General features: G+C 49.2%; 2 protein-coding genes across 8 annotated transcripts in view; one reads left to right on the top strand and one right to left on the bottom strand.

The window, feature by feature from the left end:
• The window catches only part of ulk4 (unc-51 like kinase 4), a 75,244-nt gene extending 59,350 nt beyond the window's left edge, over nt 1-15,894 (top strand). For all 4 annotated transcript variants that reach the window (XM_047028442.1, XM_047028416.1, XM_047028434.1 and 1 more), the window contains 2 exons: nt 13,773-13,861; nt 14,981-15,894. In XM_047028442.1, the coding sequence (XP_046884398.1) occupies nt 13,773-13,861; nt 14,981-15,044 (153 nt within the window). In that variant the 3' untranslated portion in view covers nt 15,045-15,894. The remainder of the gene's footprint in view (nt 1-13,772; nt 13,862-14,980) is intronic.
• ctnnb1 (catenin (cadherin-associated protein), beta 1) lies at nt 15,395-24,047 on the bottom strand. 4 transcript variants are annotated; one of them, XM_047028465.1, is made up of 16 exons: nt 23,894-24,046; nt 21,993-22,043; nt 21,303-21,527; nt 20,815-21,068; nt 20,319-20,557; nt 19,831-20,032; nt 19,433-19,577; nt 19,221-19,324; nt 18,254-18,592; nt 17,912-18,070; nt 17,663-17,788; nt 17,395-17,545; nt 17,171-17,292; nt 16,952-17,012; nt 16,363-16,595; nt 15,395-16,189 (listed from the first exon to the last, which is right to left on the bottom strand). In XM_047028465.1, exons 2-15 carry the CDS (start codon nt 22,003-22,005, stop codon nt 16,387-16,389), a joined length of 2,349 nt encoding a protein of 782 aa, XP_046884421.1. In that variant the 5' UTR covers nt 22,006-22,043; nt 23,894-24,046; the 3' UTR covers nt 15,395-16,189; nt 16,363-16,386. The 4 variants fall into 4 exon arrangements, with proteins under 4 accessions (XP_046884421.1, XP_046884438.1, XP_046884430.1 ...); XM_047028482.1 differs by having other exon boundaries at nt 17,663-17,782; nt 23,894-24,045; XM_047028474.1 differs by lacking the exon at nt 23,894-24,046 and adding an exon at nt 22,202-22,811.
• Nucleotides 24,048-26,795: the final 2,748 nt, after the last annotated feature.

The following is a 26,795-nucleotide window of genomic DNA, read 5'->3' as shown; positions in this document are numbered from 1 at the left end:
TATTTAACATATGATCAAGTCATATCCTAGGATTAAGCCTCAGATTATATGTTTGAATGGTTGTAGAATCCACAAGGGACTAAATCGCATAGATATTTATGTAGCTTCAAATTGTGTTGGGTTGCCATGATCATATCTGGCCTGGGTCTAAGTTTACAGCGCTGGTTTAGGTGAATATATAGACGTGCCTCCGAATCTGGGAGCTGATCAAATGCACTGGATGACAGAGGCAGGAGAATATGGGTTTTGATAGCAGTATGAAAGCAATTAGTTGGAAAATATGAGATTTTCAAAGGAGCCTCTGGCTCCGGAGTGCTTTTATGATATTAGACTGTTTCCATGGCAACTCCTAACCATTGTTGGAAGTGGCTGTGAGACCAGAGGAACGAAAGAGATCAGACCCATACCCGACTGGTCTCTCTGAGCTGGAGAGAAGAAAGGTGTTTGTGTGATGTGCACAAATCCATCTGTGTGCGTGTGTGTGTGCACGTGTGTGTGTGTGTGGTGACTCATTGTTCATGGAATGGACGTATGGTGCGTGTGAGATATGCACATCTTAGTGTTTGGTGTGCAGGTCTGTGTTGGCGTGCGCGTGTGGCAGTGTGCGTGTGTGTGCACTTTTGTGGAGTGGAGTGCCTCTTCTGAGAGCCTAACTGTCAGCTAGCAGGTAGTGGACAGGCAGGCGAGGATGAGGAGTGAGGAAGCTCTCCGACTGTCCGAGCACAGGAGTCCCTCAGACCTTTCACCTCATTACTGTGGCAAACTACACACACACAAACACACAGAGAGACTTATACTCTTCGTTGGCTCTTTCCCCTCATTCCCTCTCCCAACACTCAATTCTTCTCTCTCCTTCACCCAGCTCTCTGTCTGTGCCATTCTCACTTTCTTTCACTCCATCTCCCACATCCCTCTATCTCTCCCCCACTGGCAGCACCAGGCTAATTCATGACTGTGTCTGTTTGTGTGTGTGTGTCCTGGTCAGGTGTGTGTGACATGGTCAGGTGTGTGTGTCCTGGTCAGGTGTGTGTGTGTCCTGGTCAGGTGTGTGTGTCCTGGTCAGGTGTGTGTGTCCTGGTCAGGTGTGTGTGTGTGTCCTGGTCAGGTGTGTGTGTGTGTGTCCTGGTCAGGTCTGTGTGTGTCCTGGTCAGGTGTGTGTGTCCTGGTCAAGTGTGTGTGTGTGTCCTGGTCAGGTGTGTGTGTCCTGGTCAGGTGTGTGTGTGTGTCCTGGTCAGGTGTGTGTGTGTCCTGGTCAGGTGTGTGTGTGTGTCCTGGTCAGGTGTGTGTGTGTCCTGGTCAGGTGTGTGTGTGTGTGTCCTGGTCAGGTGTGTGTGTCCTGGTCAGGTGTGTGTGTGTCCTGGTCAAGTGTGTGTGTGTGTCCTGGTCAGGTGTGTGTGTCCTGGTCAGGTGTGTGTGTGTCCTGGTCAAGTGTGTGTCCTGGTCAGGTGTATGTGTCCTGGTCATACAGCAGCAGTCACCTTTTGGCTCCATATCAACGACCTAACCACACCAGACTTATTATTTTAAGCCTACTAACCAACTTTAACCAAACGTACCAACACAACCGCACCAAACTATATTGACCCGACCTACCAGTATTTAGCACACCAACCAAAACAGACACCACAGCCTATATGAATTACACCAACCAAAGCTTATCACAACAACCAGTATTATCCACTAACCTTAACCCAACCAGTATTAACTACACCAACGAATACTGACCTTAACCCAACCAGCATCAACCACACCAACAATTGCTAACCTTATCCCAACCAATCTTAACCAATATTAACCGTGTCAACTAATATGTACCACTTAAACCAGTACTAACCACAGTACCGAAAGCTAACCACACTAGCTCGTTGGTAAGCAGTACTTGGCACATTAGACTGAGCCTCCAGACAGCGCCCCAGGCACACAGCTATCCTGAGAGACAGGCTGGTCTGCAATGTCAGGTCCCATGAAATATTCCTATTCAATGTCCGGCAAAAAGAAGAAATTGGATTCTAGTGATTTCTCAATTGATTGGGAATATATATATTTTTAAAACAAGCTTTTCATTTCAAAAGTTTTTTCCCTCCAACTCATGGATTGGAATTTCAAATGAATGGCAGCAGAATTGACCTCAACCCCTCCGACCAATCCCCTTCTCCACTCTCTCTGATGTATTGTTGGTTTCCAGAAGATTCCCCAGGGTTCTTTCTTTCTCTCTGGCTCCTCTCTCTCAATCAGTCAGCAAGTCTCGCTCTCGCTTTCTGTCTCCACACAGTGGAGTTCAATTCACACAAACCAAACAGGTAAACTGGATCTTAAATGGACTGTAGGGAGGCAGCCCAAGGGTTCCCATTGGACCTGGCCATAGTTTTACCACAGCAAACAACACAAACAGTAAACCGTCAGCACCAAATACACAAACACAACCAGTTGCATCCAGTATTATTGTTTCAAGTCCCTCTAAAGGACGTTTTTCTGCTATGTATTGCTTAAACACGTTAGAAAGACTGTGAACTATGCAGTACTGGATTGTGGAGTTAAACTGTTAAATGGTTTTTCAAAATTGTTGTGTTCAGGATTGGTTGAGCGGGGCAGAAATCAAACTTTGAATGGAAGCACTGAGCATGGCCCCTCCTCAACACTGAGCGCATTAGCATCAGTGATTCGCCAACTCAATCCTGAGTTGCTGTCTTTTCAGCCTACAGATTTCTAGTTAGCTATGCCTTAGCGCAAATGCATATTCCCTGGATGCGAGAATTTAGGGTAAGGGAGATCAAAAATGACCATTCTGGTCAATGTCTTCTGAATTGGGTTCTGGCTCTGAGCTCAAATGTATATGGCTGGGTAAATCAAATCCTGCTAAAGGGAGAATCCATTTTTGTTGTAGCCGTATTGGACAGTTGAGAGAGGCCCAGCTTTCCCGTGAGTGGGCGTGGTTTCAGCCCCTCTGTGGACACGCCCCCCAGCGTCTGAGAACTGATACAATTACTTATTTTTTCTATATTTTGATAACTTATTATACTTGGTGATTTTTTCAATCATTCAAATTTGGCTGGGTGGTAGTAAGACATTTTTCTGTGTTGTGACAAACTCAGAACACACTTTACATCACTTTACAGGGACTTTAATTATGTAATACCCACTCACATTAAGTAGTCTAATTGAGACCATTTGACCTACATTACGTAATTCAAGAGTTATTTTATGTAACTGTAGTATTATTTTTGATGTATGATTGACTACAATGTAATTACACTGCCATGTTGAGAAACAACATTGTAGTTACAAAGGAGCTGTGTGGGTGCAGTTCAGTGAGCTTATACAATATTTGGCCCCTCTGTGACAAAACGTGTAAAATGGGCTCTACAAATAAGATTTAGTTGGATGAAGTTGATGGAGTTACCTCATGCTTTGCTGGGAATTTCACAAAATGGGTAGAAGCACCAAGAACAACTGCATGGTGGGAAGCTTTGTAATTTATGACTTCATTCATTATGTATAAAGCACTATTCATAAATACTGGGGGGGGGGGGGGGGGGGGGACTGAGCTGTATGAACAGTTCTGTATTCATTTCCAGTCACACATTTTTGTTCTTTATGAATAGTTGTTCAACAAGTCAAAATGTGAGCCACTAGCATGAGATGCAGACCACCAATCAGTCTCTGGTCTCTCCCTGTTGCATCACACTGTTGTCATCTCAACAACCCCCCCCCCCAACCCCCCACCCTCTTCAAACCCAGCTCTGTGTGTGTTAAGTGGATGTTTTGGGATCCAGGCTGCAAGCATCGATTGTTTCTCCCAGGTGTGATTGGTTTGACAAAGTGAGTAATCACCTGTATTAACGGGCTGCAACTCGAAATAGAGAGAGAGAGAGCCTTTAGGCTTAACACGCAGAGCGCTCCAATCTCTGTCTTCACCTGCTGTCTATCCCAGAGGCAGCTCACGTACTTTGGCCACGCTAGCTAGCGAGCTAACGCAGGATGAAATGCCAGTGTGCAGGCTAGAGGGGGCTTCGGCAGCCACATCGATCGGTGTAGATTGTAGCTGGACCGGGTCGCTAACACCCTTAAGCATGACGGGAAGGGATCATTGTCCTTGAAGCTGGAGTGCCGTTATGAAGACCTCATTTCACACACACGATCTGAAAGGAAGATGTGCAAATAGATGATCCTTTGTGCCATCGATTGAGTCGTGCTGTGCGGCGTAGAAAAACAAATCCAAAACAAGATAAAAAATGGGGCATTGTGATAATGAAAAAAACTTTATTAAAAAAAATATATATTAAACACGAGCAATATCCAAAGCTCATGCAGTATTTGAGCTGGCCAGTGTTTGACTGAGTGTGTGCGGTCGTGTGTGTGTGGGCATGTGTGTGTGTGTGGGGGGGGGGGGCATCCGTGAGTGTGTGTGTGTGTGTTTTCTCTCTGTAGACGATAAATCCAGTTAAGAGTATTTGCTTCAGCTCCTGGCCTTCCCTCCCTGCCTGACTCCTGGAAGCTGGCTGCCTGGTGTTAATATTGGAGAGGAGGCCCAAGGCTAATTCCTCATCAGACACGTTATTGTATCTTCGCTGCTCACCTCACTCACTGAAAGGTTATTAAGTATTAACCGGCCACGCTCTCTGGACACTAGGTGGACTGGGGTAGACAGATCTAGTACTCCCTCACTCCTCCTCTCCTTGGCTCAGCTAATGAGTGCAGTGGTTCTACCTTGGTGAATAAAATATACCGCCTCACCTTCCCAAATTTTGGTTACCGTTACTGCTGTTTGCAAATAATATCAGATTATTTTGGGTGTGCTTCACTCGAATGGCACTCGAACTATTCAGTGGCAGCTGTGGTTCAAATCAAGTGCACCTCTAGTACTCTCCAATATATTACAGTAACTGATATGTTATTGTCTGTTATTGTCTAGATCTGGTGTGTACTTACTTATGAGTCTGCGTGTGTCTGTGCGTGTGTGTGTGTGCTTGTTAATCCTGACCAAACCCCGTGGTCTTGGGAGCTGCTGCCGTCGTCCGCGGTCTTCCTTCCCCTCCTCTGCTCCTCCATCCGCTAGCTTCTCTTCACTCTCTCCAAGGCTCGTCAGTTAGCATGTATAAATCTGAGCTCCGGCTCTCCTTCACAGTTACCGCGAAATCCCTCCATCTTTCTCTTGAATACTCTCATGATCAGACCGCGCGTCTGTGTCAGTGTGAACACTACTGCCAATTAGGTGGATCGTTAGTGAGATGCAATATTAGCCCGTGACTGACAACAGAGAGGCAGGCACCAGTTGCTGTTGTTGTTGACAACCCCCCCCCACCCCCATCCCTCCGTCTAGTGTGTACCTGTTCTGTCTGGTTCTGGAGACACCACCCAGGTGATCTCTGTCGCGTGGGGATTTTCACATTCAGAGCAGCCGGATCCCATTTGCAAGGAGGATAGAGGGGCTGCGGGGTGTGTGTGTGTGTGTGTGTGTGTGCGCGTGCATCTATTAAAGCGTCTCCCATGCTGAGGGGTTCCTATTGATTCATCGCTGGCCATCCCTCTTCTAATTAGCCCACAGCCTCTTCCACCTGAGTGCTAATAGAATTAACTGACCTGTCCTTATTCAGCAGGCCGTCGCTTCTCAGCCCCGCACACACACACACACACACACAGCTGTCTCCAGGACAACAGCCTTCTCTGAATGCACTGTGCGGAATTTAATTACCCCCCCCCCTCCTTTCCTCACCTCTCCCCTACCCCCTTTCACACTTACTCTCTCATCCCTCTCTCCCTCTCTCTCTCCCACACACAAACACACACCTCCGAGAGAGTTGTTCCTTCTCCAGCACTCACAGCCAGGTGCGTAGCCCCCTTCCCCCGTCTCTCTACACCCCCTCCCCACCCTCCACCCCCATCCCACCGCCTGTGTCTCTCCATCCCCCCACCACCCCCATCCCATCTCCCTCCAACCCCTCCTCCCTCCCCTCTCCGTCCCGGCGCAATGACTCACAGACAACACCGCAGTGCTGAGAGCCAAACGAGCCTCCGTGTATGACATCACCGGGCCCTAGCACCGGGATGTTTGTGTTCCCGCGGCAGGGCGGGGTAAACGCCGGGACAGAGCAAAGTGTTCGGTGGTTTACGACCCCCGACACATTATGCGACCCTTTATGTGCGCGCACACACACACACAGTTCTCTCCCTCGTTAACTTCTCAGAGAGAGAGAGAGAATTGCCTACAGCTGGTGTGTGTTGAAGCCAAACAGAGACATAAACATCCACAGGCGTGCTATTATCACAGATATTGAGTCTACTCGCTTTCTAATCACCAGCCGTGTATACGTCTGCAGCAGGCAGCGCACACACACACACACACACCCGGGGCGTGGCTGAGCCTCTCTCTCGGACAGCCCCAGTGCCTACAGGGGAAAGCGCAGCCTGGGCCGGCCTGCTGTATTGACAGGCAGGCTTTGTCCGTTCTAATCCCAACGAACATATCAATCCCCTCCCTCGCTGGAGGTGGATCCTTCTCCTCCTGCTAGTTACCATCACACGCATCCACTCCTGCGACCTGCGCTGCTCTGCCTTCCTTCCGTCCTGTTCGGAGTGTGTGGGCGTGGATGTGTGTGTGTGCGCGTGTGTCTATCCCAGTATTGAACAGATGAATTATTCAGAGCGGGGACAGTGGGAACAGAGCAGCGGTGTAGGCAGACAGGGAGCCAAAGTATAACCCCTGTCTCTGGAGACGGATGGTATTGGTGCTCATTAAGTCCTGTGGACTGTGTGTGTGTGTGTGTGTGTCTATCAATCCGGTTGTGTGTCTGTCCGTGAGTCTGTCTAGGTGTGTGTGTGTGTATGTGTCTTATCAGTCCCGTTGTGTGTCTATCCGTGTGTCTGTCTAGGTGTGTGTGTGTCTATCTACCAGTCCAGTTGTGTGTCTATCTAGGTGTGTGTGTGTCTATCTACCAGTCCAGTTGTGTGTCTATCCGTGTGTCTATCTAGGTGTGTGTGTGACAGGCTGGACTACAGAGGGGGTATTGACCAAGGTATAGCCCACCGCCTCAGGCCACTGGTCAGACCTCGCTGCTGGGAAGCTGTCTCGCTCACACCTGGAGAGCTCATTAAATATGACTGCACTGACGGAGGATGGAAGACAGATACTGGAGACAGGAAATCTCCTCAAACACCTTTGTTCAAGATGCACTGACAGCTTCCAGTTCTTCATTACTTGTATTCAATAAGTTTTTGTTGTTGTCGTTGCCTTTGCGCTCTGTCGCAGGAGCTTTTAGTGAGCGTTGCCTTTCGTGTTCATTTCAGCGACTACTAAATGACTTCAACGTTAACATTCTCAGTCATAGCAGTCGTTATGACAGAATGTTGTCTGTCAGTGTCCCGCCAGCCTGCATGTTACTGCCTCTCTTAGAGCAGTCAACCAGCTATAGACTGAGGTCTAACAGGAAGTGTTTAGGAAGTGACTGAACCACCATGTTGCCCTCCAGGGTCAGGACCCTCGCAGCGTGTTCGTCCAGAGTGTGTGTTCATCGACGGGGGCTTGGAACAAGCGGGCTCTCTCTCTCTCCAGCCCCACCTGACATCCCCCTGACACAACTGTTGAACTAGAGAGGGCCATATGGTGGAGCGCTTCCTTCGCTCTCAGAGCCGCTGTGCGTGTGTGTGTGTGGTGATGGAGCCAGGCTCTGGCTGCTGCCTGGGGGTAGTTGGGTTAGTCTCCAGGCATGGCTGGGCAGAGAGACACCAGTAGACCAGATGGAGCTTGTGTGTGTCCCTGACTGCATTCATCTCGTCCGCCATGGGACTCGATGGTGACCATTCAGAGCTAGGAGCCCACCAGCAGTGGGGGGCAGGAGGGTGAGGGGGCTGAGGGGGGAGATGGGGTCAGGGGGGGGGGGGGGGGGGGGGGGGTGGAGGCTGGAGGGAGAGTAAATAACAAGATGCCAGCTGAATTGTGGTTGGAGGCAATAGTTGTGGCCATACATGAGTGGAGTGGCCGGAGACTTAACACTGGCCCTCACTCCGGACACAGACACACACACACACACAAAAACACAAACACTTGCACAGACACACTCCACCACTGTGTCTCTCATTGGCTAATCTCCAGTTCCTCCTTCTGTCTATCAATGTAGTACCCCCCCCCCCCCCCCACTCCCATCTGAGAGAGATGAAGCCATCAAAGACCATCCATCTAGAACCCCCCTCCTATACACGCACCTCCACAAAGCCTCTTTAATTAGCTTACATTCATTTCAGCTTTCTGGAGATCTACCCAGGCACTCTCACTGTATCAAGCCCTCATCAAAGACAACCCTAACAGGCTGCTGATGTCAGAGAGGGGGTCAGCGCGTGGCTCCGGCACCAGGTCAGAGTAGGAACAGAAGGAAGGAGGCGGGGGGGGAAGAGATACATTTACATGTATGCATTTAGCAGACGCTTTTATCCAAAGTGACTTCCAAGAGAGAGCTTTAAAAAAGAGCATAGGTCACTGATCATGACAACGAGGTAGTCCCAAACATTGCAAGCAGCCAAAACATGAAGCATACATTGTGAAAAAATGAAACAAGTGCCAAAGGGAAGACCCATAAGAGCATGCATTTATACAAGTTACAAATTAAAACAACCTGAACCACAAACAAGTGCAAGACTGTACCTGTAGAAGAACAATCAACAGTATAATATTTCACAGTGAGTACAAGAGTTAACTTCGTTGTAACTAACCGACAAGAGCAACAAGTCACTCAATAAGAGTCATTGTGATCCTGGAGGAAACTAACATCAGGTCCAGCCAAGCATTCCTAAGTGCCGTTGTACAGATACAGATAGAAAGATGGAGAAACAACCAAGAAACAGAGAGAGAGAGAGAGAGAGAGAGAGAGAGAGATGGGGGAGAGAGAGAGAGAGAGAGAGAGAGATGGGGGAGAGAGAGAGAGAGAGAGAGAGAGAGATGGGGGAGAGAGAGAGAGAGAGATGAGGGAGAGAGAGAGAGAGAGGCGAGGTACAAAAAGAGAGGAATGCCGTAGGAGACGGAGGGAGAGAGGGCGGAGGAGAGAGAGACACCAGTACCCACTGTATGCAACGCATGTCCAGCCAATTAGCACACAAAGAGACACGCGCCCAAGCCCTCCGGGGTTCCGAGTCCCTGCCCCGGGTTTCGGCCGGGCGGACAGGACGCGGCAAGTTGCTGCCTCATCCCTGGTCGTGGGCCTCATCCCCCACCCCCCCCCCCCACAGTCCAGGCGCAGACAGCGGGGGCAACAAAAAAAACACGTTGATTAGCATGGCTAACAATGTACCCCTTCCCTGGCTGCCCGCCGCTCCTCGTTCAGTACCCACGCCGCTCCAGGATTCATCTCGGGAGCAACTCTGGCTAATTGAATTGAGGTTACAAAGGCCTCCGCCAGCGACGAAACTTCCTGTAATTGGATGTTCTGCCGCGCGGAGTTCTCTGTCTCTCTCTATCTTGCGAGAGAGAGTGTGTGTGTGTGCGCGTGTATGAAAAGTTCACCAAAGGATAGGATAATCTGTTGCATTTATACATCAATCTCATTTCGACGGATTATAAGAGTACAGCGGCGCCGCTGTGCGCGCGCGTGCGTGCGTGCACCCTGTGCCCTCTGTGTTCTTCTGGGCGTGTGTTGCGCTGGGCGCCGTGCTCGGTGAGCAGCGGGAGTCGGAACGTACCCGTTCGAGGACGTGTGGGATTGATTGGGTTCAGGTCCAAATCCTCTCATCTCTGCCCTCTTGTCCTGGCGTGAGCACGCGACTTTAGACTTACAGCGTGGTTGTGTGGGTGTGTGTGTGTGGGGGGGGGGGGGTGTGTGTGTGTGGGGGGGGGGGTTTGGGAGAGTGAGAAAGAAAAGACATAAAGGAGATGCGTGTGTGTGTGCGTGTGTCCTGCTAATATCCACAGTCATGTTAATACGCTGGGTAATTACAAGCCCAGGGTTTACCAGGCCCATGTCAGGCTTTGATGTAGCGAGGCCCAGTGTGCATGCTAAACATCCTGGAGAACACACTTGTTGGCGGAGGGGAGGGGAAGGGGGGAGGGAGGGAACGAGAGGTGCAGAGGAGAGAGGTGAGAGGTGGAGGAGAGGAGGGGGGAGAGGTGCAGAGAGGAGAAGAGTGGGGGAGGGGTAGTGGGAGAGGTAGAGAGGAGAGAGGGAGGGTGTGAAAGTTGCAGACGAGAGGATGAGCTGCGAGCGTGTTGCCAGTCAGCATCCGCCTCTGTGTGTGGGCTTGGGTATTACGTGTGTGTGTCTGTGTGTGTGTGTGTCTGTGTGTGTGTCTGTGTGTGGGTGTGTGTGTGTGTGAGGCAGCATAGAGTGATCCAAGCCTAACAGGAAGCAGAGACCTAAAGCAGCTTAACTCAGATCGACATGTGATCCAGACACACACAGTCACCACGAAGGGAGAGAACAGTCTGGACAAAGCAGTCTCCCACATCAACAACTCTCTCACTGCCTTTTTCACTTCTAGTCTAGCTGCTACCATTTCTCCTGGTATCTGGCCTAGTTCCTATCCAGTCTGTGTCTCTCTCCTCTCGCTCACCCAAATTTCACCGCCTGGAGATTAATAAAGTGCTATCTTATCTCTCAGTCAGTGACTCCTCCAATCTCCGTCTCAGAGAGGGACCAGGTACAGAGGGTGGCTGGTTGGAGTTTGTGGACATGCTGTGTAAAACGCTAGACCCAGAAGAAGTTTGTGGAGAGAAGCTACATTCAGCCTTCCGTCTCTCTCTCACTCTCTCTCTCTCTCTCTCACACTCTCTCTCTCTCTGTCTCTCTCTCTGTCTCTCTCTCTCTGTCTCTCTCTCTGTCTCTCTGTCTCTCTCTCTCTCTCTTGTTCTCTCTGCTCTCTGTCTCTCCTCGCTTCCTCTATCCCCCTCTCTCTCTCTCTCTCACTCTCTCTTTCTCTCTCTCTCTCTCTCTCTCTCTCTCTCTCTCTCTCTCTCTCTCTCTCTCTCTCCCCTCCTGTGGTTGCTTTTACACACGCAACACACACACACACACTCTCGCACACACACAATCCCGCTGACTCATATAGACTCTCTCTCTGTCAAACACACACATGCTCACATGAACACACACACACACACACCATCTCTCCTGGAATGCCCCAGTGTGATAAACAAGCCAGTGCTTGATGAGGACCATATTGCTCATCAGGTGCAAAAACCCGCTCCCTGCTGTGACAGCTGGCTATTTTAAGCCTCCATTTCTCCAATGTGCCGCCCGCACGCAACCAGCCAACCCACTTTCCTTACTTTCCTCTCCTATCCTGTACTATCCTCTCCTATCCTGTACTATCCTCTCCTATCCTGTACTATCCTCTCCTATCCAGTCCTGTACTATCCTGTCCTCTCCTACCCTCTCCTATCATATATTGACTTATCCTATCGTCTCCTTTCCTGCCCTATCCTCTTGTATCATATCCCATCTTGTACTTTCCAATCACCTATCCTCTCCTCTTCTTTCCTATCCTATCCTGTACTCTCCTTTCCAGCCCTATCCTCTCCTATCTGCTCCTCTCCTCTTCCTTCCTATCCTCTTCTATCCTATCCCCTCCTTTTCAATCCTGCACTGCCCTCTCCACTCCTTTCCTATCCTGTACTCTCCCATCCTATCCTCTCTTATCATCATCTCTCAATCTTCCTTCCATCTTCTAGATCTTTTCATCTCCTCTCTCCTCTCCTAATCATGTCTTCTTCTCCATTACTCTGGTTGAGAGAGAGAGAGAGAGAACTGCTGAAGCACAGCTCCTCCCACTCACTCTCTATCCGTCTCTCCCTCCCTCTCTCTTTCTGTTCATACTGCTCTATTGGGGTTACACAGCAGAAGGAGAGCTACCCACAGCTCTCTCTCTCTCGGGGTGGTGGGGGGGGGATTAAGTATCATGAATCATGATGAGTCAAGAAAAAAATTATTTTCTATTGACAAGAGTCCCCGCAAAGAGAACCCAGTACCGCGCCGCGGTAGTGTCGGGGAGGTGGAGGCAGAGAATTAGGGAAAGTCTCCCTCGGAGGTAAGGCAACCTTGTTGCCAGGCAACGGGCCTGCCTGCGGTGGCGAGCCGGCGGGAGCGGGAGGCGGCGGGCTGGCGGAGGGTGGCGATGTGGCAGGAGATTACACAGGAAATCCATTAGGCTGCTAGGAGAACCGTTATCACCGTGTCACTGCGCCGGAGTAGACAGCTTGTTCAACAGGCAGCTGAGGAGTTACTTAGTCAGTCGCTTAGTTTGGTGTGGTTGGTTTGTTCGTTCTGTGTATATTTAACAAGCTTATCTTCCTCCTGTTCTCCCGGGTTGGAACCCCTTTTTTCTTGTGTTGCTTCTCTTTCTCTTACACACACGCTCACGCAGTGATGGAGACCCACCCTTTGGGAAGCTGGCCCCTAGAGCTGTGTGACCCTGCGTACGTGTGTGTGTGTGTGCGTGTGTGTGTATGTATATATATGTGTGCGTGTGTGTGTGTGTGTGTGGCCACAAGAACCTACTGGCTGAATATGCTGCAGGCCCTGTCTCTGTGACACAGACACCACTGTGACCTGCCCCAAACACCGTACTGGGTTACACTGTCCCCATCTCCCTCTGTGTACTGTGTGTAGGTATGCATATGTGTGGGTGGGTGTGTATATGTGTGGGTGGGTGTGTATATGTGTGGGTGGGTGTGTATGTGTGGGTGGGTGTGTATATGTGTGGGCGGGTGTGTATGTGTGGGTGGGTGTGTATATGTGTGGGCGGGTGTGTATGTGTGGGTGGGTGTGTATATGTGTGGGCGGGTGTGTATGTGTGGGTGGGTGTGTATATGTGTGGGCGGGTGTGTGTGGGGGGTCAGCTTCACGCTAAGCCCGAGATCACACACAGCCGCTGAAACACGACACCCTCTATAGTGTGAATCAGCTCTCCTCCGGCCTCTTTCCCCTCCATCCCCCCCCCCTCCCTTATTCGACCCTTCCCTCCCGTCGGCGTGCCGTCGCAGATGAAGGCTCTTGCCCCCCCCCAACCCCCGAGGAAGGGGCCTGGCAGGGCGTGTCCGTCACTTCTCTGCTGTGGGGGGGGCGGAGGAAGGGGGGTCAGGGCCAGCACTCACATGACGGCTCCTCCTGACTCACTCACTCCTGATTCACCCTGCCTGCCTGTCTGCAACAGTATGCACATCTCTATCTCTCTCTGTCTCTCTCTCACAGTCTTTCTCTACCTTGGTCTCTCTTTCTCTCCCTCCCTCAGTCTCGCTCTACCTTGGTCTCTCTTTCTCTCCCTCCCTCAGTCTCTCTCTACCTTGGTCTCTCTTTCTCTCCCTCCCTCAGTCTCGCTCTACCTTGGTCTCTTTTTCTCTCCCTCCCTCAGTCTCGCTCTGTCTCCCTCTCTCTCTCTCTGATATACAGCCGGTCTGTAGAGTGAAGAGGCTGGTAGGGTGGAGCTGCCACTGGTACAGTGGAGGAGGGAGGGAGGGAGGAAACACAGGGCACCTGTTTCCCATTAGGGCACACACATTCCAATTTTGTCTGACTCCATTTTGTGCCCCTGTGGAGTTTTGGAAAGCTCCCGTGAACTGTGTGTGTGTGTGAGCTCTACATAGTATTCTACTCTACATGTGTACTAAATGAAGCTCAATATAACTAGCTCTTCTGAGAGTAAAAACCCCAAAATCAGTCAGATCTGTAAAGAACTTCCCAGACTCATCCACCAATCAGTGTAGCACATTTGAAGCATAAGTGTATGTTTTTCACGATATACGTGTTGTTAACCGCCGTGGGGATTGATGTGCATGTGCCTCCTCTCTCCCGCAGGTCTCTGCGTGCGACGGGGGGGTTTGGAGAGACACCCAGGAAGGTTGTGAGCTTCTGCAGGCTCTACAGAATCTGAGTCACTCCTCCAGGTGTGTTCCCCTCCCCCGTCTCCCACACACACACACACACACAGCCCCTTAGTAGAGCCCCTTGTCTCTGTGACAGAGCCAGGGCTTTGATCCATTCTCGTCGAGGTCCAAGACCCTGGTCGTGTGATGAAAGATGCCTCCAGCCGCCCGCCTCTCCCACAACACGGGGATAGTGGCCCATTGTTGCCCTCCCCTCCCTCCCTCCTCCCCTCTCTCTCTCTACCTTTTTTACCCCTCCCTCCTCTTTTCTTTCTTCCTTCCTTTCAGCCACCCTTTCTCTCTCGTCCTCCCTCCCCACCCTCCCCATTTTACCTCTCCATATCCCTCCGTCTCTGCCCCTCCTCCGTTAGAAATGAAAAAGAAAACCCACATCTCTTTGAAGTTGCCTAGCCAGGCTTGTGAGGCAGGGAGCCTTTGACAATATTGGGTTTGGGCTGAGTGGCTGGCGCTCTGATTCCAAACTCCAGACGACGTCATCGTTCTTCTCCATGGTAACCAGGGGGCGGGAGGGGGGTGGTTCTTTTAGATCCTGCCGAACAGAATACTGAATGTGTCTGAAGTGTCTTACAGCAATGAAAGAGTGAGAGTCAGTGTGTGTGTGTGGGGGGGGGTAGTCTTGAAGTGTGGGCAAGTGAATACAAATAAAAATAGACAAAAAGGGGGGAAAATGAAGACAAGTGAATAGTTGCATACTAAACATATGCGCCATGGAAGTTAGAAGCTGAGCTAATTTAATGACCAATCTTAGAAGTCAGATGTTGGCCAGTAGAGGACACACAATCAGCCACACTAGAGTGGGTTTCAGTGTGATGTTTCAAACCCTCTTTCATTCCAGTCAGTAATTATTGAGAGAAAACCACAATCAAATCATCCAGGCTCCCGGGTTGCAGCAGCCCTGCTCACAAGTGATTGCTCCGCTGATCAAATTAATTAGCTAGCAGTGTTTGAATGTCTGTAAGAGCCCCTTTTGTCAGACCAGTCTTCAGTTCCAACTCCATCAGAAAGCTCTGGAAAGTTTTAAGTGTGTGTGAGGGGCAATGTGGGGGCAGTTGTGTTTCGAACGAGATAAAAATAGCTTTTTGAGGAATGTGGCTGGTGTGCTCATGCTTCTCCCCCCAGGTGTCAAGCTGATGTTGCCGTGGCATCGCTGGCTGCTGAAATCCTCAGAGGGTGTGGCCTGTAACACCCACAGCACCCCGCCATTTTCTACTGTATAGCTGTCAGTGTATTTAATTTATAATAAAACTGATTGATCTTGCATTTGTAAAGCTTTTTGGAAGTATAGCCATAGGTCATATCTGCACTGTCCTACAATTCCCAAGTTGTATTTTTCCAACAGAAAATAAACATTAGAACTGTAGGATTTGTCAAACCAGTACCAAAAAATACCATGTCCCCAAATCATCCCAATTCCAAATTGTTTACCTTGTTGATTTCTTACTGACCCAATGCATCCAATCCTTCAATGCATTTTGTATTTAGGTAGATGTACCGCAAGTCATTGCTTTCAGTTCATGAAATGAACCAGACAGATGAAATTAAAGTCCATTTTATTGTTTAGCCATGTCATAACCATGTCTCCAATAAGCACAGCAGGCTACAATAATAAGGGAAATCTTTTCACAACCCTCGACAGCTACCATCAAAAAAGACAGACCATAATAATCACCTCTGCCCCCCACCAAGAACATACCCTTTGGAACTGTTGTGTCACTAGTACAGTGCACCCTTGTTAAAGCAAGAAAATAGTTGATATTTGGACCGTTTTCCAATTCTTGGTTTTTTTGTTTTTTATACAAAAGCTACACAATGTTACACTTGATCAGAATACAATTCAACTGATTAATTAGTGTTCTACACCATAACTTGATAAAATCTTAATTGATGGAGCATCACCACTATAACTTAACACTACGAGAGACTAAAAAGGTACAAATTACTGCAAAAAAAAAAAAAGGAGATGAGTATAATAAAGCAGGCTAAGTCAGTCACCATTACAGACTGAAGAATCAGAATAAAAAATAAAAATAAAATGTAAAAAAATACAGACAAAGGGGTTTTTTAAAATTCCATCTCCGAGATCCACTTCGTGAGCCTTCTTCCATCTTCTGAGTGGAGCCACTCTGGGAACTCCTTTTAGCGGGTTTCAACTCCGACAGAGACCAGAAACAACGTTTTGTCCTCCTCCGGTTCCCATGGGAACCTCAGCTTGTAGTAGTGTGTGTGTGTCAGGCACTTTCTGAGATCCACGCCCACCTCCCCACCCTTCCTCTCAGCAACTCTTCAGGCCAAATCACAATGCAGGTTCATTCAGATCAGACGATACAGCTGGGAGGAACAAAAAAAAACAACTAATGGTTAACGTGGGACCACACACGCTGTGAGACAGCGCACACGCGCACACACACACTATTAGTATCTGCATGCGACAGCGCGTTATAAATCCCGAGCAACACCCCCTCCCCAGCCAGGGCATCTGTGGCGGTCATCTTGCCTCTTACCTAGAAAGGTAGGGGGGGGGTTATTTACAAGTCCGTATCAAACCACGCCAGCTGGTTGCTGTCTCCGGGGGGCAGGCCGTCAATCAGGTCCTGGGCGTGGCCCAGGTCAGGCAAGCCGTCCACAGGGTAGTCAGGCCCGGGGTGGTGCTGCCCCATGTCATGCTCCATCATGGGGTCCATGCCCAGCGAGTCCTGGCCGTAGCCTCCAGAGTGGAAGGAGCGGTAGCTGGGGTCTGAGTGGGGGGAGGGGGGCGGGGGTGGAGCACACACACACACTTTTGTTAGAGAGCAGGTTAACAACACAAGCAGCCACACGCGCTAGTAAGGGTCATCCAAACCGACGCGGTCGTAACCTCCAGAGGCCTACGGTGGACCGACACTGCACCACCCCCCCGGAGGCACAAGGCACGGTTGCAGGGTTTGAGTGTTGCACACATGCACTGGACCCAGGGGTCACATCTGTTCACTCGTCTCCAGGAGAGTTAAGACCTCTGGACAGGAGTGATTCAGATGGGGAGTATGCCCAAACCTCTGAGTGGTCACACTAAGGGAGGAGCAGAGAGAGAAGGGGGGGGGGGGGGGTCCTTACCTTCCTGGCGGTAGCCCAGCGGCTCTCCCTGAGCACCGATGTCCAGACCCAGGTCTCCAGTCTAGAGAGACACAACCACAGGAGATCAGAAGGGTGCCGCGTCAGACCCAGCACACACAGGTGGCACTACGCAGTCATGCTGGCTGTGTACTACCCATCTACCAGTATGAATTAAAACTGTTCTAGCAGACAGCAGTGTGTGTGTGTGTGTGTGTGTACCTCGTTCCAGGTCATGGGCTCTGTTCTGAAGAGGGAGCTGGTGAGCTCCACAGAGAGGCGTTTCTTGTAGTCCTGGGGCTTGTCCTCGGACATGCGGAACAGCACGGCAGCAGCGTAGGTGGCTGGAGGAAGCGGTCACACACAGTCAGCCTTACACCCCAGCACTCGCATATCCTCCTACGTCGCACTGGGTTGAGGTAACGCAGCGTTTTCCTCATACTCACCCACGCCCTCGTTCCTGGAGTGCAGCAGCTCTGTGAGGGGGGCGGTGGCTCCCTCGGCCTCGATGGCCTCGGCTGCCTCCTTGTCCTGGGCCAGCTCACACAGCACGCCGGCCGCCACGCGCTGGATGTTCTCTATGGGCGAGTACAGCAGCTGCGCACACACACGCGGGTTAACTCTGCCCTCGCCATACTCTCCCATTGGAAATGGATAAGACGGGCCATTTGCTTGGACGAAAAGAGGCATGTTGAATGTAGTGCGGGTCTATACCTGTACAAAGAGTGGAATGGTGTTGAGTCCTCGGATGACAATTCTATTGTGGACGTCTCTGGCCAGGATGTGCAGCGCTCCAGTGCAGCCCTCCACTATCTCCTCCATACGAACTCCCTCCTGCATCTCACACACACACACACACACATACAGTCAGAACTGGACTGTCTTGACACACAGACTTCCAAGTCTCCCCACTGAACCTGGTGGGTGTAGAAGTATCTATACGCGTGTGTGTGTTTGTCTTACCACAAACTGCTGTTGCGTGCCTCCCATGGAGGTGCGTCTCTGTGTGTCCTGGTGGGCTCGGACCAGCAGCTGGACCAGCCGGGGGATGGCCCCCTGCTCCCTCAGAGGGGCGTGGTTGGCCGGGCACAGCGCCAAGTTGCGGATCAGACCTACGGTGGCCTGGAGGGAAGGAGGGGGAGAATATGTCAATGAATGCACCGACCGCTCTGCTTCTGTTGACAGAAGGGGCTCGTGAGGAAGGTCATGTGTTTGGACATGGGACACAGTCACGAGGATAGGTAGAGGTGTGTGTGTGGCTGATCCTCCAGCGCGGGGGGGGGGTGCGCTCATTTCGCCACTCACCTTGATAAGGGGCCAGTGCGAGGGCGGGTGCAGCAGCTTCACCACCACGGGCAGGCCGTAGTGCAGCCGCACGGCGTTCTGGGCCATCTCGGCGTCCTGGTGGCGCGAGGTGAGGTGGCGCAGGGCGCAGATGGCGGGCTCCGTGATGTCCTCGCGGTCGCCGGCCCGCAGCACGGTGCGCACCAGCGCCTCGATGCCGCCCACCTGGCACACCATCATCTTGTTCTTGTAGTTGTTGCACGTGAGGTTGGACAGGATGCCGGCCGCGCACGTCACCACGTTGATGTCGTCGCTGCCCAGGAGTTGCACCAGCGTGCCCAGCAGCCCCTCCATGCCCTCCTGGAGAGAGGAGGAGAGAGCGCGAGGGGTTAGGGGGCTCCGGGAACAGGACAGGGGGCGACCCCCGCACAAAGAACAAACGGCTGAGGGCGGGGAGGATGGGGGGGCAGGAGGAGACGAGGCAGGCAGGAGAACAGAAAGGGGAGGGGGGGGGGGGGGAGACGTATTCGCTCTTTTCCCTGTGTACATTCACAGACGACACACACACACACACACACGGCAACACGACCCCTCCCCATCAAGCGGCACCCCTCTTCCTCTCCCCAGACAGGCTTCTAAACTCCCTTCCTCCCCAGGTGTGACAACCCACTAGTCAGTTGCTGAATCTCTCCGAGCAGGACCCACCCTGTGACCCCACCCCAGCCCCAACCCCCCTCCACCCCGGCCCCAGGACACAGACGAAGGCAGGAATGGCTACTGTTTACCTGCATCACATCTACTTCAGCTAAGGCCAAGCTCTGCTCCACGGAGGAGAAGGGAGGAAGGAGGGAGGGGAGACAGACAGAGAGAGAGAGAGCTCTTATGTAGGAGGAGGGCAGGGAACCAGTCAAGATGGAGAGTAAAGCCGAGGGGGAGGGGAGGGGGGGAGGTTAGAGGACAGAGTAGTAAAGAGGAGGCGGGACGCTACCTGTTTGGTGGCAGCGTCTGATAGGTTCCTGAGGGTCCACAGGCAGTTCTGGACCAGTCTCTGGCTTGGGTCGTTCAGGTGGAGTCCGAGGGCCTGCATGCCACCTGGGACAAACACAAACACACTTTAGGAGGTGGCACATGTAGGCCAAGGTTTGAATACAGCAGGCTGTTTTGGTCAAGGCAGCAGGTGCGCTTAAGGGGGAACCTCACCAGCCTCGACGATAGCAGGCTTGTTGCTGGAGCACACCGACAGGACCTTGAGCACTCTGCTGGTGGTCCACAGCAGCTTCTCGTATGTGTAGGTCCTCATGATGTTGACCAGAGCCTGGGGCCCTCCGCTGGCCAGGATGATCAGCTGGGGGAGGAGGGGAGAGAGAGAGACAATTCAGAACCTAGGTTTACAAACCCTGTGTAAAAACAATCCCTTCCTTTATCCATGTATAGCTAAATCTCAGATTCAAAACTACTTTATTGATCCTAAAAAGACCATACAAAACCAAGTCCAAGAGCCTAACTGAGCTTATGTTTTATTACTACTGTATACGGTACTGGAGTTGCATTTTGAGCGGACTGGCCCTTTAAGCCGGGGAGAACAGACGAGCTCTCACCTTGCTCTCCTGGTTGCCGTAGGCCAGGATCTGCAGGCAGTCTGTGGTGATGGCCAGGAACTTGACGTTGGTCTTGTTCAGCAGGGCCACCATCTTCTGCAGGCCCCCGGCCAGGCGCACCGCCATCTTGGCCCCCTCCTGGTGCAGGAGGAGGTTGTGGAGGGTGGTGATGGCGTAGAACAGCACAGAGTCCACTGGAGACCTGGAGAGGCACGCACAGACACATGGCAGGGTTAGGACCTGGATACGCTCCACTGCACAGGACCACTAGTGGAGACCTGGCAGAGCAGAAACCCACATCGCCTAGATAGGACCATCAATAGGAGGACCATCAATAGGAGGTAGATTCTGATCCAGATGAACCAGTCAGTACCAAACAGCTAAGAACACTGCCAACAGCCCAACTCATTACACCTATGACCCATCCACCCACACTTGCCTCCACCCTCCACACACTGCCCGCCCCTCCTCCCTCCCTCCCTCCTCACCCCAGCATCTTGACCAGGGCGGGGATGCCCCCGGACTTGAAGATGGCGAGCAGGCCCTCTCTGTGGTGGGACAAGTTGTGCAGGGTGCCGGCCGTGCAGCGGGCCGTCTCCACGTCGTTGGTGTTCTGCATGGTGCGCACGATGGCCGACACCATCTGCGGCGAGCGCATGATGGCGTGGCGTGACGCCTCCTTCTTCGACAGCTGGTGCACCATCACCGCTGCCTTGTTCACCACCACCTACGGGGGAGGGGGAGGAGGAGAGGGGGGCCCGGGGTCAGACGAGCTGCAGACCTCCACACACAACCACGTCTACGCCTGATCACTCATCAATAGTATACTTTTTATTTTCAAAAAGATATGTGAATATCATGGACATATCATTCAAATGACCACTTAAGAGTTCTGTTGGTGGAGTGGGGTCTTGTTCCCAAATCTCCCCCGTCTCTGGTTGGTTTGGGGGATGGGAGAGGGGGGAGGGACGAAGGCGGCCTCACCTGGTCCTCGTCGTTGAGCAGCTTGGTGAGCTCTGGGATGGCGCGCGTGGCCAGCTCGGCGTCGTCCTGGTAGTTGATCAGGTTCACCACGGCGTGCTTCAGCATCTGGGACGGCTCGGCCAGGCGCTGCACGTTGGTGGGGTGGGCGCCGTCGAACTGCGTGGTCGGGATCTGCATGCCCTCGTCCAGGGTCTCGGGGAACATGGCCGCCCGCACGCGCTGGGCACGCGTCATGGCGTACTGCCCGTCGATGTCTGGGGGGGCAGAGAGGGGAGGGGACGGGTTAGCTGGCCGAACTCCGTTAAAGGCTAAATGGGCCAAATCCAATTCTAGCCCCTAACTGCATCCTACCGCACGCCACGGCTGTGGTATTATTAACTCAAACCTCAATTCAGTGATACAAAAACCAGCCCGTCCCAATAGTTTGGTTTTGGAAGCTTCGTCCACGGTGCGTGTGGGACTGGGCGGTGATGAGGGTGAGTGCTTACCTGCCACCTGGTCTTGAGAGAAGGACTGGGAGAAGCCCTGCTCCCACTCGTACAGCACCTGGTTGTCCACATCCTCCTCCTCTGGGTTGCCCTTGCCGCTGAGAGAGGGGGCGGTGGTGGTGGCCCCAGAGTGGATGCCTGAGTCCAGGTAGGATTGCTGCTGCCAGTGGCTCACTGCTGCCTTACGGTCGGGCTCCATGGCCATGTCCAGCTCCATCAGGTCAGCTGGCACAAGCAACGTTGACATTAAATTAGCATCGTTATCGCTCAATATTCGCATTTTGTTGTGTCGCACTGATTCAACATTCACACAAAAAAAGGCATCCCATTTGACACGACGGCACGAAGCAATTATTTGGAGTGGTACTGGAACCCCATTGAAATCCAAAGTACTAGGTATAGTTTACATAGCAATGTATTATATATAGTTGAGAGATTAATTTTCTTAGCGACATTCAAATGTATTCAAAGTGTTGGATGTCCTTGAAATTTGATTAAAATTGAGGTAAGGCTTTTGTGTCTGCAAGCAGGATGCTCTGGCAACTTCACTATGGCAAAGTAATTTCTCTCGTGCACAAATAAATACAGAAATTCAGATGATGGGTGAGACATTCAAGAATTCTTGAGGTTGAGCACTTCAAAGGCAGGTATTAAAAATCCTTGGAATTGGGCAGGGTTATGAGAACTCACCCTGGGAAGCCATGATCCTTTCTCAAACCGCAGCCTGCACAGCTTCCTGATCTGAAACACACAGAACAGCGGGTCTCTTTCATACAGCTATTCCTGCATCAGCCAGGGCCAAAAACACACCGCACAAAGCAACCTTTTCACTAGGTTGAAGAGAAGCCAGGGGGAAACGATTTAAGGACGCTCAAGGAATCCTCTGTAAGTCAACTTAACTGTCACCCCGAAACTGACGAGACATCAGGAGTCGGTTCGAATTTCAAACCAATCCACTTGAACGGTCTACGGTGCATTTGTGGCGTTTCCGATTCATAGCCTATTCCGAGACGTGTGCAGTGGTTATTGTATTGAAATATCAACATCCTTCAACTGTAAAGTCCCCGACCGAAACCTCAAAACTGCGGGCAGGAAACAGCAAATATTGCAATTTGACTCATTCGCCTACATTAGTCACATAGTCTCACTGCAGTATCTCATTTGTTAAGTAAACACGTCCTGGAATGTTGCAAGTCACAAACCATTTATAGAGACAAGCAACTTTTGATGATGTGATGACGTCGCGGTACCCAAACATCCACATGCATCCACAGTCCGGCTCCCTAAACTGTTCAGCGTTCATGCCATCCCAACTTAATGTCCACCGAGAAAAGGTATTCGCCCCGGAGTAACAACTCACCGTCGGCGAGTATTAAAACCGAGAAAAATCTGTTGCAACAATATGGGGTATTTCCGGAGCGGTCCTGCAGTTTTCCTCGAGATTTTCCACCAGTGCGATTGGTTCAGTTCCCCACCCCCACAACCGTGTCAACTTCAGTCTGCCTGACTTTCCTACAGCAACACACTAGCGACTCAAGTTTCACTCAAGCTCCTCCTCAACATCCTCTCAAATCACAACGGTTGAGGAATTTGTGTCGGTCTTTGTTTAAAAGACGACTAAACGCCTTGCCAAAGAGCCTTACAAAAACAAAAACAGATGAAAACTGTTCAATAGGTCGAATCTAGCTACAGTAGCGTTATCCATTTGGTTTCGGGGGAAAAACGTTTAACATTTTGTTGACTTTGCAAGCTTTGATAACGTTAAAACTAGCTGGCAGGTCGACCTCATGCCATGAGCATAAGTGAGGTCAAACATGTTATCAATCTATTGAGTCAAATAAGTCAACCAACTAAAATGTAGCACCCTAAACAACACCAGATGGAACTGGGGAAACGTACAAAAATACTACTTTCAAAACAGTCCAAAAATGTTCATTCTAGTTAATAAACTAGAATTTTTTTTTTTTTTTTACACCATTAATAATATAAAGTAATTAAGGCTTACAGCCAACATCACCACTCTAATTGAAATCAGTTTGCTAGACTACAGTACATAATCTACAACAAGTATTATGAAACCAAACGCAACGCGAGTCAGAGCGATGGAATGCAAAGTGGTCCGCAAGCTAGACTGACTAGCACTAACCAAGTTCTGGTTAAATTATTATCAGCTAGCTTACTAGCTGTACACGCTATTCACGCATATAGCTAGAGCTAGCTGGATAAGCGAGGACAAGACACTATGGACTACAGTACTTAACCTTACTATGGCAATGAATATGGAGGATAACACTGAAATAACGCGTTACCAAACAATTTAAATGATTATCGGTACTGTAAACCGTATTTTCGAAATCCAATCCCGCATGACTTGCGTTGTGATAGTTAGCCTTGCTAGCTGGATACCTGAAAATACTCCGATACTAGGCGGTGGCTGCGGAAGCCGAGAAACCAGCTGGCTAGGTAGTAGCAGCTAGTAGCTAGCAGGCTAGATACCACACCAGTCCACACAACGCAGTCCGTTCGATGAGAAGGAAAAAGAGTGAAAGAAACTTATACAAAAATTTGAATTATTTGAAGAAAAGGCATACCCTTGCAAAAGCCGTAAGTCAGTCCCCTCAGTTAAAAAGAAAATAACCAATATCGCGTTGAAAAAGACGGAGAAAATGTAAGTACAGACAAACACCAGCGGGTTGTCCAACCACCCCCTCCGCAGTCAAGGAACAACTTGGCTCTAGCGGCTGAATCAGTGATTTAAGATGGCGTCGCATGAAATGGACCGAAGCACCGTTCTTGTGGCAACAATATCCTGCCGCACGTAGGAATAAAATAGACACACGTTGTCCGTGTTTTTTGTGCTTCGCATCATTTTAAATACAAAAGCAACTTCTGTTACGATGCCACAAGGTCAGCATAAAACTCATCAAGCAAAAATGAATAAAATCGTACCAGCACATACTATTTACTAAGGTCTGCGTATGAATACCAGGGAGATAAAATAGGGGGCCGGCAGAATACCTTTTCCGTACATTGGAAAACAGGCAGAAATGCATTTGGGGAGAATGGCTTGCAGACTGCGGAGTAGTTTAAATTAATTGCAGGAGACCATTCTCACATGAACAGATTTAGAAGCTGCTTGAAAAAATAGAAAATAAAAATAGAACATAAATAAAAATCAACAGATCTTGTTTTTTCTTTCTTTTTATTGTAAACGGTTAAAAAGTGACTAACACAGTAGTAGGACTTCATAAACCCTATATGTTTACTATCTGTGTTTAAAGTGCACTGGCTCGAAACCACTTGGTCATACCACTTCTACCTCACCCTAAAGAGTCTATGTATAGACCTTGAAACTGTAGTGTGAAACTTTAACGTTTGTTTTGTTTGCTTGCAAGTAAAATAAAAACCCATCTTGACTTAATGTAATAAAAACTGAACGTTACTCAATTGATTGTAGGTAAATTAAATAACTGTCCACTTTCAGTATGAACCAACCAAATAAAAGAGATCCTTCAAATTGTGTGACTTAAGTTATAGCTCTGTAGCATAGGTAGGCTACACAACAAAGATAACCAGCGAGAGTGCAAGGATAAAATATGAAACACACTTTGCCAGTGCCCTTAGCATTCATGGATGAACAGTTGCCATGACAAGATAGCAAATTCAGCAGTAGGGTGTGGCAGTCATTGATGAGCTACTGAATATAAGTTACTTGGGTTTTGAGAATTCCGTTTTGGTTGTCAGCATAGTTGTGATCACATAACCATGTCACAGAATGGATCAGTTAAAGCTATAGTATTGTGACTTTATTTACCTTGATCATGCAATAACTGTTATTGCATAATAGGCATCGACATAGGTTCCAAAAAGTAAATCATATAGGCTGTTGTTAGCCTGTTTCCAGGATACAGATTCAGTCTAGAACTGGACTAAAAAAGGACTGATATCTGAAATCATAAATAACAGCAGTTATAGAGCGATTGACCCAAAGGAAGAAACATTTGTGGACCTGATTCTTGGACTCAGATACAAACCTAGAATCCAAATAAAAAGAAGTGTGGTCTGATACCATCTGTACATTTTTCAATTGTTTCATAACTTTTATTTATTCATTCAATACACTACAGTAAGTGATACTTGTGGCATGTGTTCCCAATGTGTTTCAAAGTATAACAAATGGAGAGAGAAGACTTTTACCAAAACTTCTACAGAAAGGTGTTTCTATGAGCACTCCTTGGCTGGAATTCTGTCTTGAAGAATGATTTGTCATTTAAACAATTTAATCGAATCTACATGTAATGACAGGTATGGACAAGGCATGGACAGTGTGTTTATTGAAAATAAACATAATAATAACAATATGTTACACAACGATATAAAAGAGAATAGGTTACATTATTTTTTTAACAGAAGAGTTTACATCTAACATTTAGCGAAGGTAGATTTATATTACAGTTATATCTTGCAAGTTGTATCTTACTTAAGTCAATTATTTACAAGTACTGTTGAACTATCATCACAGATTTTTGTTTGTTTGTTTTTTGGTTTTCATTGTTAAATGGTTAATCAAGAAACACATGAGCACATTAAATATAATCCTTAAAGTGTTGTCAAATCTCCTGTCAATATTTATTTCAATGCTGGAATATGAGACTAAGGTATGATAAAAGAAAATAGATTTTGTCGGCCAATTTAGGGAGTAAGGAATTTATACATTTAGTGATTATTTTATATATATATATATATATGTGATGTCTTGTTTTGTGTTTTATTGTTTTGTACTGTTCTATTCCTTTATTTCAAAATGGTTTATTGATAAGTGATCATGCAATCCATCATCATCCTTTTGTTAAATAAATAGAAAGAAAATACAACTTCAAATGTCTTCTGCATTCATGGTTTCAAAGAAATCCAAATTGTCCTCCATTTTGTGAAAAATGAAATATTTAAAAAAAAATATTTGTTTACATTGAATGTGTACTGTACAGTCCTTGCAATCAAGGCCAGTTCAAAAATGTGTTTATTGACCCTCATCATGACAACTGTGGATAATATATGTTCATGTGATTAATATAACTGGTTTTGCAGTTAATTAGTAAAACACTTGTGCTTTTCTGCATTAAAAACATACACACACATTCAATAACACACACTCACACACTTACTTAGTACACACAGGCCTGCTGATAATACAGCAGAAGTGTCGTCAGGCCTTTTTTTCGTGGTCGGGAGTCATGTAAGAAGAGGAGACATTCCCATAAGCCCACATTCTCCTGGCAAGAAGAACAAGTCAATGCATCCAGAATAAACATAGAAAGGAAGATTACATATGCATTGACTGGTTCACTCCCAATAGGCTCCCATGTAGAGTGGAAGTCACAGGTCTTTCTCATCGCCAGCAGGGTTTACCAGCCTTGGGGTCACAAAGCTAGCTCGATCAAGCTCTGTTGTGATTGGCTACATAGAGCCATGTGTGCATGCGTGTATGAGTAT

The sequence above is a fragment of the Hypomesus transpacificus genome, chromosome 2 (assembly GCF_021917145.1).
Source record: "Hypomesus transpacificus isolate Combined female chromosome 2, fHypTra1, whole genome shotgun sequence".
NCBI classification, from domain to species: Eukaryota; Metazoa; Chordata; class Actinopteri; order Osmeriformes; family Osmeridae; genus Hypomesus; species Hypomesus transpacificus.
This window is presented reverse-complemented; position numbering and strand designations above follow the sequence as displayed.

Coding starts and splice junctions, on each gene's coding strand:
- ctnnb1 (XM_047028465.1), bottom strand. Junction 17,546..17,662: donor CCATTCCACTCTTTGTACAG/GTATAGACCCGC, acceptor GTGTGTGCGCAG/CTGCTGTACTCGCCCATAGA. Junction 17,293..17,394: donor CTCCAGGAACGAGGGCGTGG/GTGAGTATGAGG, acceptor CGCTTCCTCCAG/CCACCTACGCTGCTGCCGTG.